Source organism: Podarcis melisellensis (assembly GCF_964234715.1).
Source record: "Podarcis melisellensis genome assembly, chromosome: 5".
Taxonomy (NCBI): domain Eukaryota; kingdom Metazoa; phylum Chordata; class Lepidosauria; order Squamata; family Lacertidae; genus Podarcis; species Podarcis melisellensis.
In genome coordinates, this window is record NC_138537.1 from 27,240,485 (window position 1) to 27,255,886 (window position 15,402).

Sequence of the window (15,402 nt, forward strand, 5' to 3'; positions counted from 1 at the left end):
TGGCGCCTGAACAATTTATAGCAAGCGAAGGGTTTCTAAGAGAGATTGCTGTTGTCTTTGACAAAGATGGAACATGAATTTAGAGTAGTTGAAATGGGGAGGGGGGTGAAAGAGATGTTCAAGGGAAGACAGGAAAAACCCTGGGAAAAGAAGCAGTTCTGAGTAAGCTCTGAAAATATTCATTCTGTTCTTGCACCACAGGCTCATAAAGTGATGATTCTTCTGTTTGTTTTAGATCATGCACTGGGCACATCTTCATCTAGTTGTGTCATTTTCCACCTTATTTTCCTTAACTTCTCACTCCCCGTGATGTAGGTGGCAATTTTCATAGCAAGAGCCTGTAATATATACCCAATTTCTTTCATTCTCAACTTGGGCCGAAAACAAAAGATTCCCAGGAATTTCCAACATATGATGATGTTCTCAGGTGAGTCAATGGCTTCTGCCGCTTGCTGAGAAGAGAAATGAGCATGGAAGGATGCAATTTTCTTCCAAGGAAAAGGGGTGGGAGGGATGGTTTACTAGACAAAGACAAGGGAGCTACTCTGTGATCCACACTGACTGGAAAGATTTATCATCACTTCAGAAAGCCTTGCCTCTGTCCTCTGATGATATACAATAATGATTTTAATCATTTTAATTACCAAGGTGCAGCCTGCCCATTATGAAAGTTTATGAAGTGGACTTGAAAGCAGCAGCTTAGCTGGGGAAATGAAACTAACACAGCATAAACATACTGCTAAATGGCAGCCTCTCCCCTGTCCTATTTGGAGAGGACTCCTTCATCTTGGAAGTTGATTGATGCAAGCACCATGCTTCCTTTGGTGGGACAGTGGCCAGTTTAAGACATCTCCTGAGTGGGTGGAGGCTTCAAGTGGTGCAGATATGAGCATGCATATCTCTCTTCTCCACAACACAATAACCTAATACATAATGTGAGCACCGAATTCATTACCTTAATATATATCATTGCTGGGTGAACCACCACCATTTTCTTTAATGGCTATGGTGGGCATTGCCCAAAAAGAGGACAAAGGACATGGATTCGCACTAAAAAATCCATAAGCTAATTTCATTTCATTTCCTTAAAAATAGCATTTTATTATGTATTTTAAAGATTAATTGTGATAATTTGTATGTATAGGCGCAAATTGAGAAATGATTCTGTAATTTAAGTTGCAATACAATGCATCTCACCCCGATGGGGAAGACTGTAACCAGGTAAACAGTGTGCCTGCTCAGTCTTTATTCCAGGTGCTAAGTGTTGATGGGCAACTTTAACTTCAAGGTTGACGGCTGCTCTCCTTTCTTAGAATCATAGAGTTGGAAGGGACCAAAGGGTCATCTCGTCCAACCCCCTTCAATGCAGGAATCTCAACTAAAGCATCCATGACAGATGGCCATCCAACCTCTGTTTAAAAACCTCCAAGAAAGGAGAGTCCAACCACCTCTCACGGGAGTCTGTTCTACTGCCAAACAGTTCTTACTCAGAAAGCTTTTCAGAGTGTTTAGTCAGAATCTCCTTTCTTGTAACTTGAAGCCATTGGTTCAAGTCCTACCCTCCAGAGCAGAAGAAAGAAAGCATGCCCCCTCTTCGATGTGACAGCCCTTAATATATTTGAAGATGGCTATCATATCTCCTCTCAGTGTCCTCTTTTCCAGGCTAAACATACCCAGCTCCCTCAACCATTCCTCATAAGTCTTGGTTTCCAGACCCTTGATCATCTTCGCTTCCCTCCTCTGCACACCTTCCAGCTTGTCAACATCCTTCTTAAATTGTGGCACTCAGATTTGCACACAGTATTCCAGGTGTGGTCTGACCAAGGCAGAATAGAGTGGCACTATTACTTCCCTTGATCTGGACACTGTACGTCTGTTCTTGTGGTTCTTGATTTTTAGACTGAACTTGGATCTGACACTTCTTCAAACAGAGGACTGTAAAATAGAATACATGGCCACCCAACCTGGAGCACTGATTTTGCACATGACTTTCATCTTTCTTTGCACTTCTATCTCTAAATAGACATTTGTTGCTCCTATGTTGTGTCATTCCAGTGCCAGAAAAGGAACTTCTTCTTTTCCCAGACTTTTTGCAAACATTAAATTGTTTTAGCTCAATTTCCTGATTTATGCTACTTGTTTTAGCACTACAGCCTTTGTGACTATAATATTTAATTGACGCTTGCTTTATTTTGTAAGGCAAAAAAATTCCCATGATAAATAAATGAAATAACTGGGGGAGGCATGTGCCCATTCCACCACTTCATGTCAGTTGTCACTGCAAGGTGAAGCGCTTGAGCCAAACCAAAAAGGAAAGTGGGAATTATACAGAGAGATAGGCTGAGAGATGGTGAATGGCCCAAGGTCACTCAGTGAGCTTCATAACTTCATCACGAGCTACCTATACAGAAATAGACAAATCCTTGCTTCTTAATGAGAGCCAGTGTGGTGCAGTGGTTAAGAGCAGTGGACTTGTAATCTGGTGAACCGGGTTCGATTCCCCGCTCCTCCACATGCAGCTGCTGGGTGACCTTGGGCTAGTCACACTTCTTTGAAGTCTCTCAGCCCCACTCACCTCACAGAGTGTTTGTTGTGGGGGAGGAAGGGAAAGGAGAATGTTAGCCGCTTTGAGACTCCTTAGGGTAGTGATAAAGCGGGATATCAAATCCAAACTCCTCCTCCTCGTCCTCTTCTTCTTCTTCTTCTTCTTCTTCTTCTTCTTAATGTGCAAAGTACTTTGCAATTATTCAGCAAGCTGGCATAGTTGGGAGCACAAGGCACAAACAGACTCTAAAGCAATGTTTCTCTGAAATTTTCTTGGTGATTTAAAGCCCCAGAATGAGTGCACGTGAGTGCAAATTACGAGTCATGTTTATAAAAACAGGATTGTAAATCCCTTTTTATGGAAAGATTTTAATTTAAATTATTATTGCACCCTAAGAGCTCTTGGAAATTCATTTGGATAAAGCAGTTTCGTTTCCTGCCCCAGATGGGCAGCACAATTCAGATGCAACCTTATGATTTTCTAGGTGCAGCTGCATTTTATTGGTTGGAGAAACAAATCTAACATACCGTATTTTTCGCTCTATAAGACGCACCGGACCACAAGACGCACCTAGTTTTTGGAGGAGGAAAACAAGAAAAAAAATATTCTGAATCTCAGAAGCCAGAACAGCAAGAGGGATCGCTGCGCAGTGAAAGCAGCAATCCCTCTTGCTGTTCCGGCTTCTGGGATAGCTGCGCAGCCTGCATTCGCTCCATAAGACGCACACACATTTCCCCTTACTTTTTAGGAGGGAAAAAGTGAGTCTTATAGAGCAAAAAATACGGTACTTCTCCTCTTCACTGGAGTGATGGGAGGCTTAAATAAAATTCATAAATATCTGTAAAATGTTCCTCGCATCTTGCTTGAATTACCTATTTAATTTAAAGAACTTGCTCATTACGTGGGCTTCACAATTTACGGTGTAATCCCCGCAGAAAACAATAACATAGGCATGCTAAAAAGCCTTTTACATGTGCAAAACACTGTTATTTTTTTAATGTACCCAGGCCTGGGGAGGGGGTGCTTTTGTAAATGTGGCATACCATTTGGCTCATGCTTAACATACTTATTACCACCCTATGGGGAACTTTTGATGCATGGATCTGGCTCTCCCCCATTATTATCTTTCTGCTGTTTTATTTGGTCTCAGTAGGTGCATAACTTTGCCTTAGTTATAACATTGCAAAAGCAGCTCCACCTTATAGTTTAAAAACCAAACGTTTAAAATCCTTCTGGAAAATTACTCATTGCATTGCAATGGCGAATGTTTGCTCGTTGAACGGTTGCTGTTTAACAAGGATGACTCTTGACTTTGTATGGTGGGTTATATAGTTCAGCAAAAGTTGAAGGTTTCTGCACACCTCACACATATTTCCATCCTCCTTCCAGACAAGAGTCATTATCACAGTTCAAGGGCAAATTCCAGCTAGGCAAAAGCACTCAAGGAGAGTGTGGCCTCTGGGAAGAGGTGTGGTTTAGGGAGAGCCCCAAGGACCAAATAAAGACACCTAGGCCTGAGGTTCCTCACCCCCTGACCCAGAGGGAAAGCACAAGGCAAGCCAAAGATATTCACCCTCCTCACTCTTGACACAGCTTCCATGCTTGGGGAGGCCAGCAAGCACAAGGAAGAGCAGCAAAACCAGGAAATTCCAAGGGGTTGACAGTGGGTTGTGGACCTTAGTAAAGGTAAAGTGTAAAGTGACCCCTGACCATTAGGTCCAGTCGTGGACAACTCTGGGGTTGCGACGCTCATCTCGCTTTACTGGCCAAGGGAGCCGGCGTTTGTCCGCAGACAGTTTTTCGGGGTCATGTGGCCAGCATGACCAAGCTGCTTCTGGCAAACCAGAGCAGTGCACAGAAACGTCGTTTACCTTCCCGCCAAAGTGGTACCTATTTATCTACTTGCACTTTGAGGTGCTTTCGAACTTAGTAGATGCCTGATATTGCCAAGCCCAGAGACCAGCCCTGAAACTTCAGCACTGTCCCTTGGAAGTGAATTCAACTCAAGGGGGAAGGCAGTCCAAAGGAATTATTTATTGTGTGAGAGATAAATAAGATTCTACCTGCCATAAGAAAAATGCCAAAAACATGACTTCCTGACATTGTGATATTTGTTTTTATGCATGTTTCTGCTGAAGCGGAATAGATTCCCCCCGCCCCTAAAATGTTGTAAAGTTTATTGCGTACGAGTTAAACAGCAGCACATAAATGAAATGTGATTCTCCCTATGCAGAAACACAAACATCTAAAAAGAAAATGGGTTTTGGCACTGTTTCCTCTTCCTCCCCAAAGAGCCACAATCATAGATTTCTAAAATGGAAGTGTGAAACCAGGCCCTTGCCTTTCCACGTTCAAGAGCTGTGCTTTTGTTCCCAGAATATTGTGCTCTGAGCATTCCAATAATAAATCCACATGGCATTCGCATTTCAGAGGAGCCTCTTTCTTTGACAAAAAGGCACTCTACAAGGCAGCTGAATAAACAGATAATAAAACATCATGCAGATTTTTGAGCATGTTTTTAGAAGAGACGTGGCAGCCTTTTGTTCAAGTGGGCTTTCAAGGCCACTTTTCAAGATACTTTGCTTCACACATGTTTGGTCACCCATCTCTGGGGAATCCCCATAAGGTATATAGGTGTGTCTTGGCTGAAGGACCGCGTTGCAAAATTCGAAGTGCAATTTTCAAAGGATGCTGTGTTTCAGTTCAAGGAATCAGTGACCTTCCAGATGTTGTTGGACTCCCAACTCCCATCTGCATAGCATTGTGAATCATCAGGCATGATGGGAGTTGTAGTCTGAGAACATCTGGAGAGCCAAAGGTTCTTCACCCTTGACACATTATTTCAGGAAGTGCAAATTAGGAAGGTTCTCCTTTAAATGCAGACTAAAGCAAATTCCTCATTCATCCCTAGTCCAGGGTTAAGCACTGGTACGGGTACCACATAATATCCCACATTTGTAAGAAATTGATCTTTTATTGTTGTAGCACCCACACTTTGGACATAATGCTGATGCCCTCCTTGTACCCTTTTCAGCACTTGCTACACACATTTTTGTTTAGGCAAGCCTATCCAGACATGCAGAATGTTGACACGTATTTTAATATGGTTTTCAGCAGGCCTGGAAGGGAGGGGGTTGAATTTTGAATGTTTCAAATAGTTGTTTTCAGCGGTTTCTTCACTGGATGTTTTATTCTTTTTGTAATCTGCTTTGAGGTTGTTGGGTTTTTTTGTACAATCAAGTGGTATATAAATTTTATGAATACAATGAAATAAATTGTTTTCTTTCTCTCCCACCTGCCGTGCACCCCCACCTCCTGTCTTCTGAAGGTTTACGTGGTGCAATTGCATTTGCACTGGCTATCCGGGACACCGACTCTCAGCCTAAGCAAATGATGTTGACAACCACCTTACTAATTGTGTTCTTCACAGTCTGGGTGTTTGGAGGAGGCACCACACCGATGCTTGCATGGCTCCAAATCAGGTTAGCATTATCAATTCGTAATGTTATGTTGCAATGTCCTCTGTGGCTTTGCTCAGTCGCTACACTTGTTGCATCTTTGTATTCACATTATTCGCCATTGTGCTTCATAACTGATATGCAGGAGATGGCTATGAAGGGTGCAGGGAGCTTAAAAACCAGGATGTAGACATTGGTGAATGAGGTGAAGCAGGTTCTTGACATCCCGTAATGGTCCCAAGCACAATTCAGATTTTTAGCATCTGTTTTCCCTTGTGGTTTGCTTTCCTGGAGTGATTTCTTAGGGGAGTTATGCTGGGAGGTTAAAATCTTTCACTTAGAAATATTCTTGTAGATATTGCTGCTGAAACAGCAGCTGCTTTTCAGCTTATATGTAGTTGTTCCAGATTTTGCTCTTGACTAAATAACTTGTTGGATCTGTGCTGATCCCCACTGTCTCCAAAAGCTGATCCTTGCTGTTTCCAAAAGCCACTGGTCTGGTCAGCTGTACTACCTTATACAGAGCTAGTCCAATATATTATACAACAGTGATAAATTAAATAGCTGACAATATGCTGCCCTTTCAGTATATCCAAAATCATCTGCCTGAGGTGCCCACCTCATTCTACCTAATGATAGGGCTGGCCCTGACCTTAGGCAAAGGCCAAAGAAACAATGTTCTTCTCTCCATTTTGTGTACAGGGTGTTGGATGCAATCGGTTATCACGGATAGTTTATTGCATATTCCTCTCATTTTTTTCATAGAGCAGGAAACATTAACTGACAAATCATCGTGATTAATTTGTTAATTTATTAACCGTAAATCTAAAACGTGGCTGGGCACTGGATTTTAATGGATGCTGTCAGTTTTGAAGGGATTTTCAGTGCTGCCGACATTGTGTTATTTATATTTGCAGTACGTTGTAAACAATTTAAACATGTCATTTCAGAATGACTTTCCCGATTATAAATTATTTGCCTTTGTTATTTAGTCAAAAGAAATCTAGGTTTATTGAATAAAAGATTGCCTGGACTGAGATACTGCAGTGTATCAAATTCCTTCGAGCAACCCGCATTGATGGTCCCATCTGAAGTAGTGAAAACATGGACTATGAGCTGGAAGCCACTATCTCTTAACCTTTATCCTCCAACTTTAACCATATTGGTCTGCTAGTGTGTGAACTATTGAGATAATACGTAGGATGCACTTTATTTAGGAAAGTAGCTCCATAGAGACTAAATATTAATGAAAAAAATATTATGGTTACAGTCAAAGCTTTGCATCGTTGTTCCGATGGGCAGAGGTTTTCCAGACAAATGGAAAGTGGAATGTTTTAGTGGATTGTTCCGTTGTTGCATTGTATACAGTCTTGTATCAATGCACTGCTATTTATAGGATCATGGGGTTGTTTCTTGCCTAGACATTTTTTATTTAGTGCTTGTCTATATGGCTTGCTATCTACTGGTACCCTGCCTCCAGCCTGCTTGCTTCCCTGTCTCTCTGCCTCCTTCTCTCTTTGGATTGACACATAGCTTTGATCTTAGCTACAGAAATGTCTATAGACAGCCCCCTTCTGAATGATACTTTGAATCATGAGGCCGTCTCTCTGCTAGCGCAGAATCTCAACCCTGCAGGTGCTTGAGCTTGGCTCTGTTGTAATTGCCTAAAGCCTGGTGGCGATAGTTCTTCAGCTGACCCACATAGGATCCAGGCCAGCAAAATCATACCCAGTAGTAATTCATTAGAGGGAATGTTTAGGACAGCTCTCACATCAGTACTTCTTGCAACAAAACAGTGGCCGCTGCCTTGGACGTTTTTGTTAGTCAGGGCAAAAACTGTGTTGTGCTTGCTATCCATGCCTTCATGATGCTTCTGCAATGACTTTTGTGGAGTTAGTGTGTACAGTGATGAGTTGTGCATGGCAGCAGTGTGGCTAGAGATGATGCAGGAATGACTGTTGGAGTTGCTCCGTTCACTCTTATTTCTGCAGCTGTTCCTGTGTATTTTGCTTCATTGATGAGCACATTACAGCCATAGCCCACTGCAGGCTTTCATGCGCTGATAAGCTGATAAGCTGATAGGGACACGGGTGGCGCTGTGGGTTAAACCACAGAGCCTAGGACTTGCTGATCAGAAGGTCGGCGGTTTGAATGCCTGCAACAGGGTGAGCTCCCGTTGCTCAGTCCCAGCTCCTGCCAACCTAGCAGTTCGAAAGCATGTCAAAGTGCAAGTAGATAAATAGGTACCACTCCAGCGGGAAGGTAAAGGGCGTTTCCATGCGCTGCTCTGGTTTGCCAGAAGCGGCTTAGTCATGCTGGCCACATGACCTGGAAGCTGTACGCTGGCTTCCTTGGCCAATAAAGCGAGATGAGCGCCGCAACCCCAGAGTCGGTCACGACTGGACCTAATGGTCAGGGGTCCCTTTACCTTTACCTTACTGCCCTGTAGCCTTTGTGTTATCAGCGCTACCATCTATAGTGATGGAGCCCTTGCACATACAGGTGTGCATGTGAAGGCTTCCGTGTGACCCTAAGCCCTGATGATGTCAGGTTCCCAATCACATGGAAGTTTCATACGTGCAACTGTCCATGCAAAGGCTCTGTCAGTACTGACAGTCCTGCTCTTCACATTGCAAGCTAAGAGGTAGGTTTTCTGGGTGCACCTCCACTCCCATGTTGAATAACACAGACACATTAATCCCCAAAGGGCTTACATTGCATTGGCATTACTCCTGGCATAGTGGCAACTACTGTACCCAGCAAGACCATAAGGTCAAAGGGTTACTTATATTTTCTCTAGACTAACAAACTCCCAGAAATATCATCTGTTAATTCTGTAACAAACTCAGTTTGGGTGATGGTTTCTTGAAGTGTTCATTGTCCTTGACCTTGTTTATATCTTTTTAAGTTATGTATGATATAATCACCTTTTAATTACTAGTTCTTATCCGGGACACAGACACGGGAGCCTAGGGCTTGCCGATCAGAAGGTTGGCGGTTTGGATCCCCGTGACGGGGTGAGCTCCCGTTGCTCGGTCCCTGCTCCTGCCAACCTAGCAGTTCAAAAGCACGTCAAAGTGCAAGTAGATAAATAGGTACCACTCCAGCGGGAAGGTAAACAGCGTTTCCATGTGCTGCTCTGGTTTTGCCAGAAGCAGCTTAGTCATGCTGGCCACAATAGCCGGAAGCTGTACACCGGCTCCCTCGGCCAATAAAGCGAGATGAGCACCGCAACCCCAGAGTCGGTCACGACGGGGCCTAATGGTCAGGGGTCCCTTTACCTTTACCTTATCCCTTACCTATTCTAAGCCTTATGTGTTCATTTTATCTGTATTTTTTTATCTTATGCTGGTCTGTGATCGAAACAAAGTTTGATACTGATACTGTTCATTGTTCTTGAGTGTCCCTACTTGCTGGAGTGAGAATTTTCTGGGCTTTGAAGTGATGGAGGAGGCGGAATACAAAATGATATTCTCCCAGGTCCCACATCTGGTCTGGACAGGCTTTAAATACTTCCAGGACAGGCCTGGACCTTGCTATGGATTTCTAGCCTTGTCCCTAGTGTTATAGGTAGCCTGACCACATGCCTAATCCTTGCCCCAGTCTTCCAGTCATCCTATCCACTTACATTTCCAGCAGCATGCCTCTGTCACATGGATGGTGCATCCCATTTCACTGCTTGAAGCGAAATGAGAAGTGCTGTCCCACTCTGCTGCCATGGCTGTGCTGCCATCACCAAAGCATCTCTTAACTAAATTGTGGGGTAGCGGGACAAAGTGGCAGCGCCGATGGTAGGTTTCGGTGAGATCTCGCTGAAAATTGGCTCTGATGCCGGTGCAACTTGTCCACTAGCAACAGGGCAGATGAGGCACATGTGGGGGTGGTGCCTCCCGAGGCAGCTGCTTCGACTTGCCTCACGGGTGGGCTGGCCCTGTTCTGTCTTCATTGTCCATCCCTTTGTATGGATGCCTTGGCTCATACCCAGCCTATAACTGTCCATGACTTTGGACTGACTCTCCTCTTGATCTGCCCCAGCATTCCATTTAGCTCTGGTCCCAGGTTAGCTGAAGTTCACGCTGCAGCTGTCAGCTGCCTGCAGCCCAGTGCTTACGAGGAAGAGGGAGAAACGGAAATTGTGGCTGACCTCCTTTAAGACATGTCGAGGGCAAAGAAAATCCTAGCTTTGAAGGCTTAAGGTTTTCTTCCACTGTAATACTTTATGCATAGCTTGGTTTAGACAGAATGCTTCTCCCACAATGAATCTCCTCTAATTTTTTTTTTTTTTTTTGAAATGTACATATCTGGCAGGATCTGCTAGACCTGCCATTTATTTGTGCATATGTTTGTGTTTTTTAGGGTTTTTTACTGTGATTATTGCAATCAATTTAGTATTTCTATTGTGTTGGTAAGTTGCTGTGAGACATTTTATGAATAAAGCAAAATAATAATAATAATAATAATAATAATAATAATAATAATAATAGGTGCAAAGAGTCTCCACCCCTTAAAGATAACATCTACTATTCTGCCTTATGCTTTGCATTCATAATAGTCCTGTTAGGATGGCTCTCATTAGTGCATCATATCTATGCATACACTGAAGAATTCATTTATATCTGAGCAATCCACAGATGAAAGTGAGGTATAAAAGTCACCGCCTGAGAACTTTATCATCTCAAACATGTACCCACAAATACTAATCCACTTGAATCCAAATTTTCTTCTTTAGTTTGTTTCTGGAACAAGCTGGATATATAGTTTGTGGTTAGGGCAAGAACCCAGAGGAGCCTGTACAACTGACACAGTGTTGGACATGACAAAGGCAGGCGGCTTAAGGAACAATTGCTCATTGGCTCTTTTCCCAGTTCTCCTTTTTCCCTTGGACTAATTTTGAGAAATGGAACCGCTCCAAGACAAAAATGTCTCCCTTCTACCTTATGAGACCGCGAAGAAGTTTTCGAGTTGTTTTCCTCTCTGATTTACAGACAGATTGGTAAGCCTGCTGAGCCAGCACATTGGCTTGGCTCTGTCTAGTGTTCTGGCATAATGGCGCACAACCCCCTTTTACTGTCTAAACACTTAAATAGTACCAAATAGGATGGGACGAGACAATTTGCTGGAAGAAGGGAAGAGAGGTCTGAATAATATATCAAATCCTAGACATTCACATTAAAAGTTCTGGTGCCAGTTCTAAAGAGAAACGTGGTGTTGCTTCCTGTGTATTAGCATCAGAATTTATGCACCCATTTTCCCCCTGCTATATATTTGAAGGTATAAATACATCCTTTCCCATCCCAACAACTGTCTGGCACCTATGTGAATACACACCTCAAGCTTCTGCTCACAGCCACCTTATTGAGAATAAATAGCTATCCGTTTTGTGAGGAAGCCACCAACCTCCCTTGCTGTGCAGGATTAGCTTAATCGGAACAAACAGGTTAAGGTGGGGAGGGGTGGAGCAAATGAGATGCTACAAACTTCCAGTCTCCTCCTCGTGGCTTGAGGGAGGACATGATTTGGTTTACATCTAAAGCACACCCTACCTAATTTGATCTACCCCAAACAATGTGCAAAGCACAGCCATCCTTTGAATTTCTCCCACTTCAGAATTTTGCAACGCAGTTCTCCAGACAAGTATTGTGCATGCATATGCATGCAAAATTGCGTATAGTAGGGGAAAGTGTGCATAAAACACTTAATAATTGTGGAAATAACATACAGAAATGTATTATATTAAGGAAAAATTGTTTTGCAAAAATGTGTTCGTTAAGCAAAGGTATGTCTATAAAGATAAATTTGCGCTAAAGTGGTATGAATTTTCATGCAGAATTTTTTTAAAAAATAAACTGCAAACTGATGTGGAGGACTAAATTTAAGAATAGGAAAGTAAGAAAATGAGAGAAACTGAAATTAACAGATTTTCCCATCCCCACTTACAACCCTCAGTGTGAGTCACAAAAGAAAGAGCAGATTTTGAGGTGAAAAGGCCAACCTTAAATCTGTAGGATGCCAAGAATGGTGGAGCTGTTTGTTTTTTCCTACTTTCATTTTGCAAATAAAACTTTAAAATAAAATAAAAAGTTGGGTTTTTGAGAGGGAGACCTAACCATGCATGATATGGAACACCATATAAGTTTAAATTTTACTCAAATATACTGCAACATGCATTTCCTGCTTCACAACCCATGTGCAACAGCAACCTCCTCTTCCATCACACTGTGGACAATGAAGCATCACTTGAGGGAAAGTCACATAATATTTACGGTTGGGTCAGTCATTGTATGGGCATGTATGTGTTTCAGTCATGCAACTGCTTCCTAGGAATCAGCACACTCCACAGACTCATGCCTGTGGGGCACAGCAAAGTATAATATACATGTTAAGTAGTAGGGAACCTGAAGAGTCAGTGGATGTATTGACTGTTTGTGGGAATGAACATGCAGGCAGGTGTTTATGCTGATGTCAGAAGGTATCTGCATTATATGTATAACAGAGATGACTGGTTCATGAATGTGTATAAATAAGATATACAGGAGTAGACTGAGGACCACTAAGGTGCAACATAACAAAAGGTTATGCCCCTTTTTTAAAGACTTTCAAGACTTAGGCCCCTCCAGGTGTCATTTTTATTGGGTATTCATAAATTTTTGTGCTCTTGTTGCTGTAAGGGGATTATACAAGATCCTGCTTTCAATATTGTTTGTGCCTGCAAGGGCTTGGGGGCGTTCATTCTGCTTCATTTGATTCATTTCCAATCACTGCATCTTGCAAAAATCCCATAACTTTTCATTGTTGTATTATAGCCCTTATGGACAGCAATAATGTGGTAGCTTTAGGGAAGCCTCACAGAGCATTAATAAATCAGAATAAATACACTGCTGATGCATTCTTGTTGTGTTGAGAACATGTTGCAGAATACAACCGCCATTAAACAGCCATCTGGAAGGACCCTGTAGACATGAATGACAATCTTTGGTTCCTACATCTTAAACACATTTGCTGTGCAATCCCTATGCATGCTTACTCAGAAGTAAGTTTCAATGCATTCAAATTATAAGAAATTGAGTGCAGAGTTGCAGTTTTAGAAGACTTTGTGTTGTCCATTTTACCGTGGTACCTGGTGACCAGTTCAGTTTGGTTGGTAATGCAACAAAATTCACTGTGCCTGAACACAGCCCAGGTCTATGTACTTGGATGTGTGAAATTTTAATGATTCTCTATTGGTAAAGGGCATCTTAGGGAGAAAATGGTGGGTAAGAGAGACAAAAAGAGAAAGCAAGTGAAAAGAAGATTGTTTGCTTGACCAAATGGCAACTGCAATGCATTAAAAAAAATATTGCTTCAAAGATTATTTATACCATTATTAAATATTGGCTGTGAGCTCCAGATGAATCAAGTTATTTTATGGTCTGTTTAGAAGGTCATTGATATGTTTTTTATAATGTCACTGAGTAAGATAGTGGTGACATTATTACCTTGTAATTCGACAATTCCTTATCATTGATTCTATATACTGTATAGTTTATGCTTTGCTTTGCTTGCTTACAGAGCAGTGCCTAACAAACCTTCATGCAGACTTCTGCTGCAAAGCACTAGCTGAAAATAGCTAAATTGAAGCCATAATAAAGAGGCTTAGATAAAAAGCATGCAGACAAAATCTGGATTGGCATACAAATGTACTGAATAAACATAAAATGCCAGCACCTGTGTACCATGTGTGAGAGTTGGGCTTCTCTGGTACTTTGATTGCTTTTTTCTTATCTTCAATGTCAGCCAAGTTCATTGCAATTTGGATATACAGCTCAAGTGTCCGTCATCCTTATCAGATTTGCCACAGTTCCACTGGACTCAGCCAAAGAGTCACTCTGCAACACTATATATCACATTGATTCTAGCAGCAGCACAAAAAACCTTGCTGCATCAGGCATCAGAAACAGAGCACTTAAGTCTTCGGTAAACAGTTCCATCTGTGTACATTTTCAAGTAGATTTTCTTTAAAAGTGCCTTGCGTCTATTTTTTTAAAAAAAGAAAAAATGCACCCTTTAATATAATAAAATCCTCAAAGCTGCTTTGCATTTTAGCTGCAATTGCCACAAAATGACCTTTGTTTTCCAAACCCTCTTTTCTTCAGACTTGAATACATTTGTGGCCATTCTGACCATGCTGATTAGCAATGAACATTATCAGATGTTCATTGTTCCTTTCTTGATTCAGCAGTCCTGTCACCTCCTTGATATTTTTTTCCCCATCCTGATGATTTAGTGACGATCCACACCAGCACCTCTCCTGCTCCCAATAGTGGTAGCCTTTAGAAGAACATTGAAATGCCTTGTTGCATTAAAGAAAATGTCAAGCATTCTGCCATGCAACTCTGACATTACTGGGAAGTTCAGAAATGCCATCTTTACACCCACGTCTCATTATAGGAAGTATAGCATGCCCTTATATTAAGATGGGTAGGCTATAAAGAAATTATTATTATTATTATTATTATTATTATTATTATTATTATTATTATTAAGCCGCACAAAAGGCTATTGGCTGTTGATGGATCTATATGCTGTTAATTTGGCTTAAAAAAAATTTAAAAAAATAAATAGGTGAGCTAGTATAAGGTTACCATTTTTTTAATGAATATGGGGACACTTTAAATAAATAAATAAATAAATAAATACTACACGTCCGGGACATTGATGCTGCAGTGATGGTGGTGGCAGAGGGGCGGCCGCCGCCTTGACCTCAACCGCCACATTTCCCCTTCCTCCAAGGCTTCTATCTCCTTTCTCCATGAGCCTGGGCAGCCCCTGAGTTGTTGTTTCTTCAGTGGTGGTGGTGGGGAATCGATCGTGAGGCTCGGGCAGCGCGATGCCTCCCTTCCCATCGGAGCAGCCCCAATCCCATTCCTACTTGCGTGCAAGCAGGAGGGGGTGGGGATCCCTCAGCTGGGAAGGGAGGCTTCACATTGCCTAACTGAGAGATTCCTGCCCCCTCCTGCTTGCACACAAGCTCTGATAGGCAGCATGAAGCCTCCCTTCACAGCTGAGAGATCCCCGCCCCGTTCCTGCTTGCACACAAGTAGGAGTTGGGAGGCTGCTCCAATAGACAGCATGAAGCTTCCCCTCACAGCTTAGTTGCTAGGGTCAGGGAAGATGGAGGCAGCCCAGAAGCTGTATCTTAGAGCCCCTGCACCACCATCATATGGGGACTTCCGAACAGCTCCTGAAGCCAGCCAGAGCCAACTGCTCCAGGCTGCTGACACTGCGTTTCCTGGGGACATTAGATGAAATCTGGGGCCATTCCAAGGATGGAATTTGTCTGGGGACTTATTCGCAAATCCGGGGACTTTCCCTGGGAAATGGGGACATCTGGTAACCCTAGTGGCCATCTCAATGCCCCAC

The 15,402-nt window shown here is 42.5% G+C and overlaps 1 protein-coding gene across 1 annotated transcript in view; it reads left to right on the top strand.

The window, feature by feature from the left end:
* Positions 1 to 15,402, top strand: part of SLC9A9 (solute carrier family 9 member A9) — a 260,732-nt gene that overhangs the window by 144,745 nt on the left and 100,585 nt on the right. Inside the window, exons 11-12 of the mRNA XM_081911454.1 lie at positions 316 to 427; positions 5,874 to 6,027. Coding sequence (XP_081767580.1) covers positions 316 to 427; positions 5,874 to 6,027 — 266 coding nt within the window. The remainder of the gene's footprint in view (positions 1 to 315; positions 428 to 5,873; positions 6,028 to 15,402) is intronic.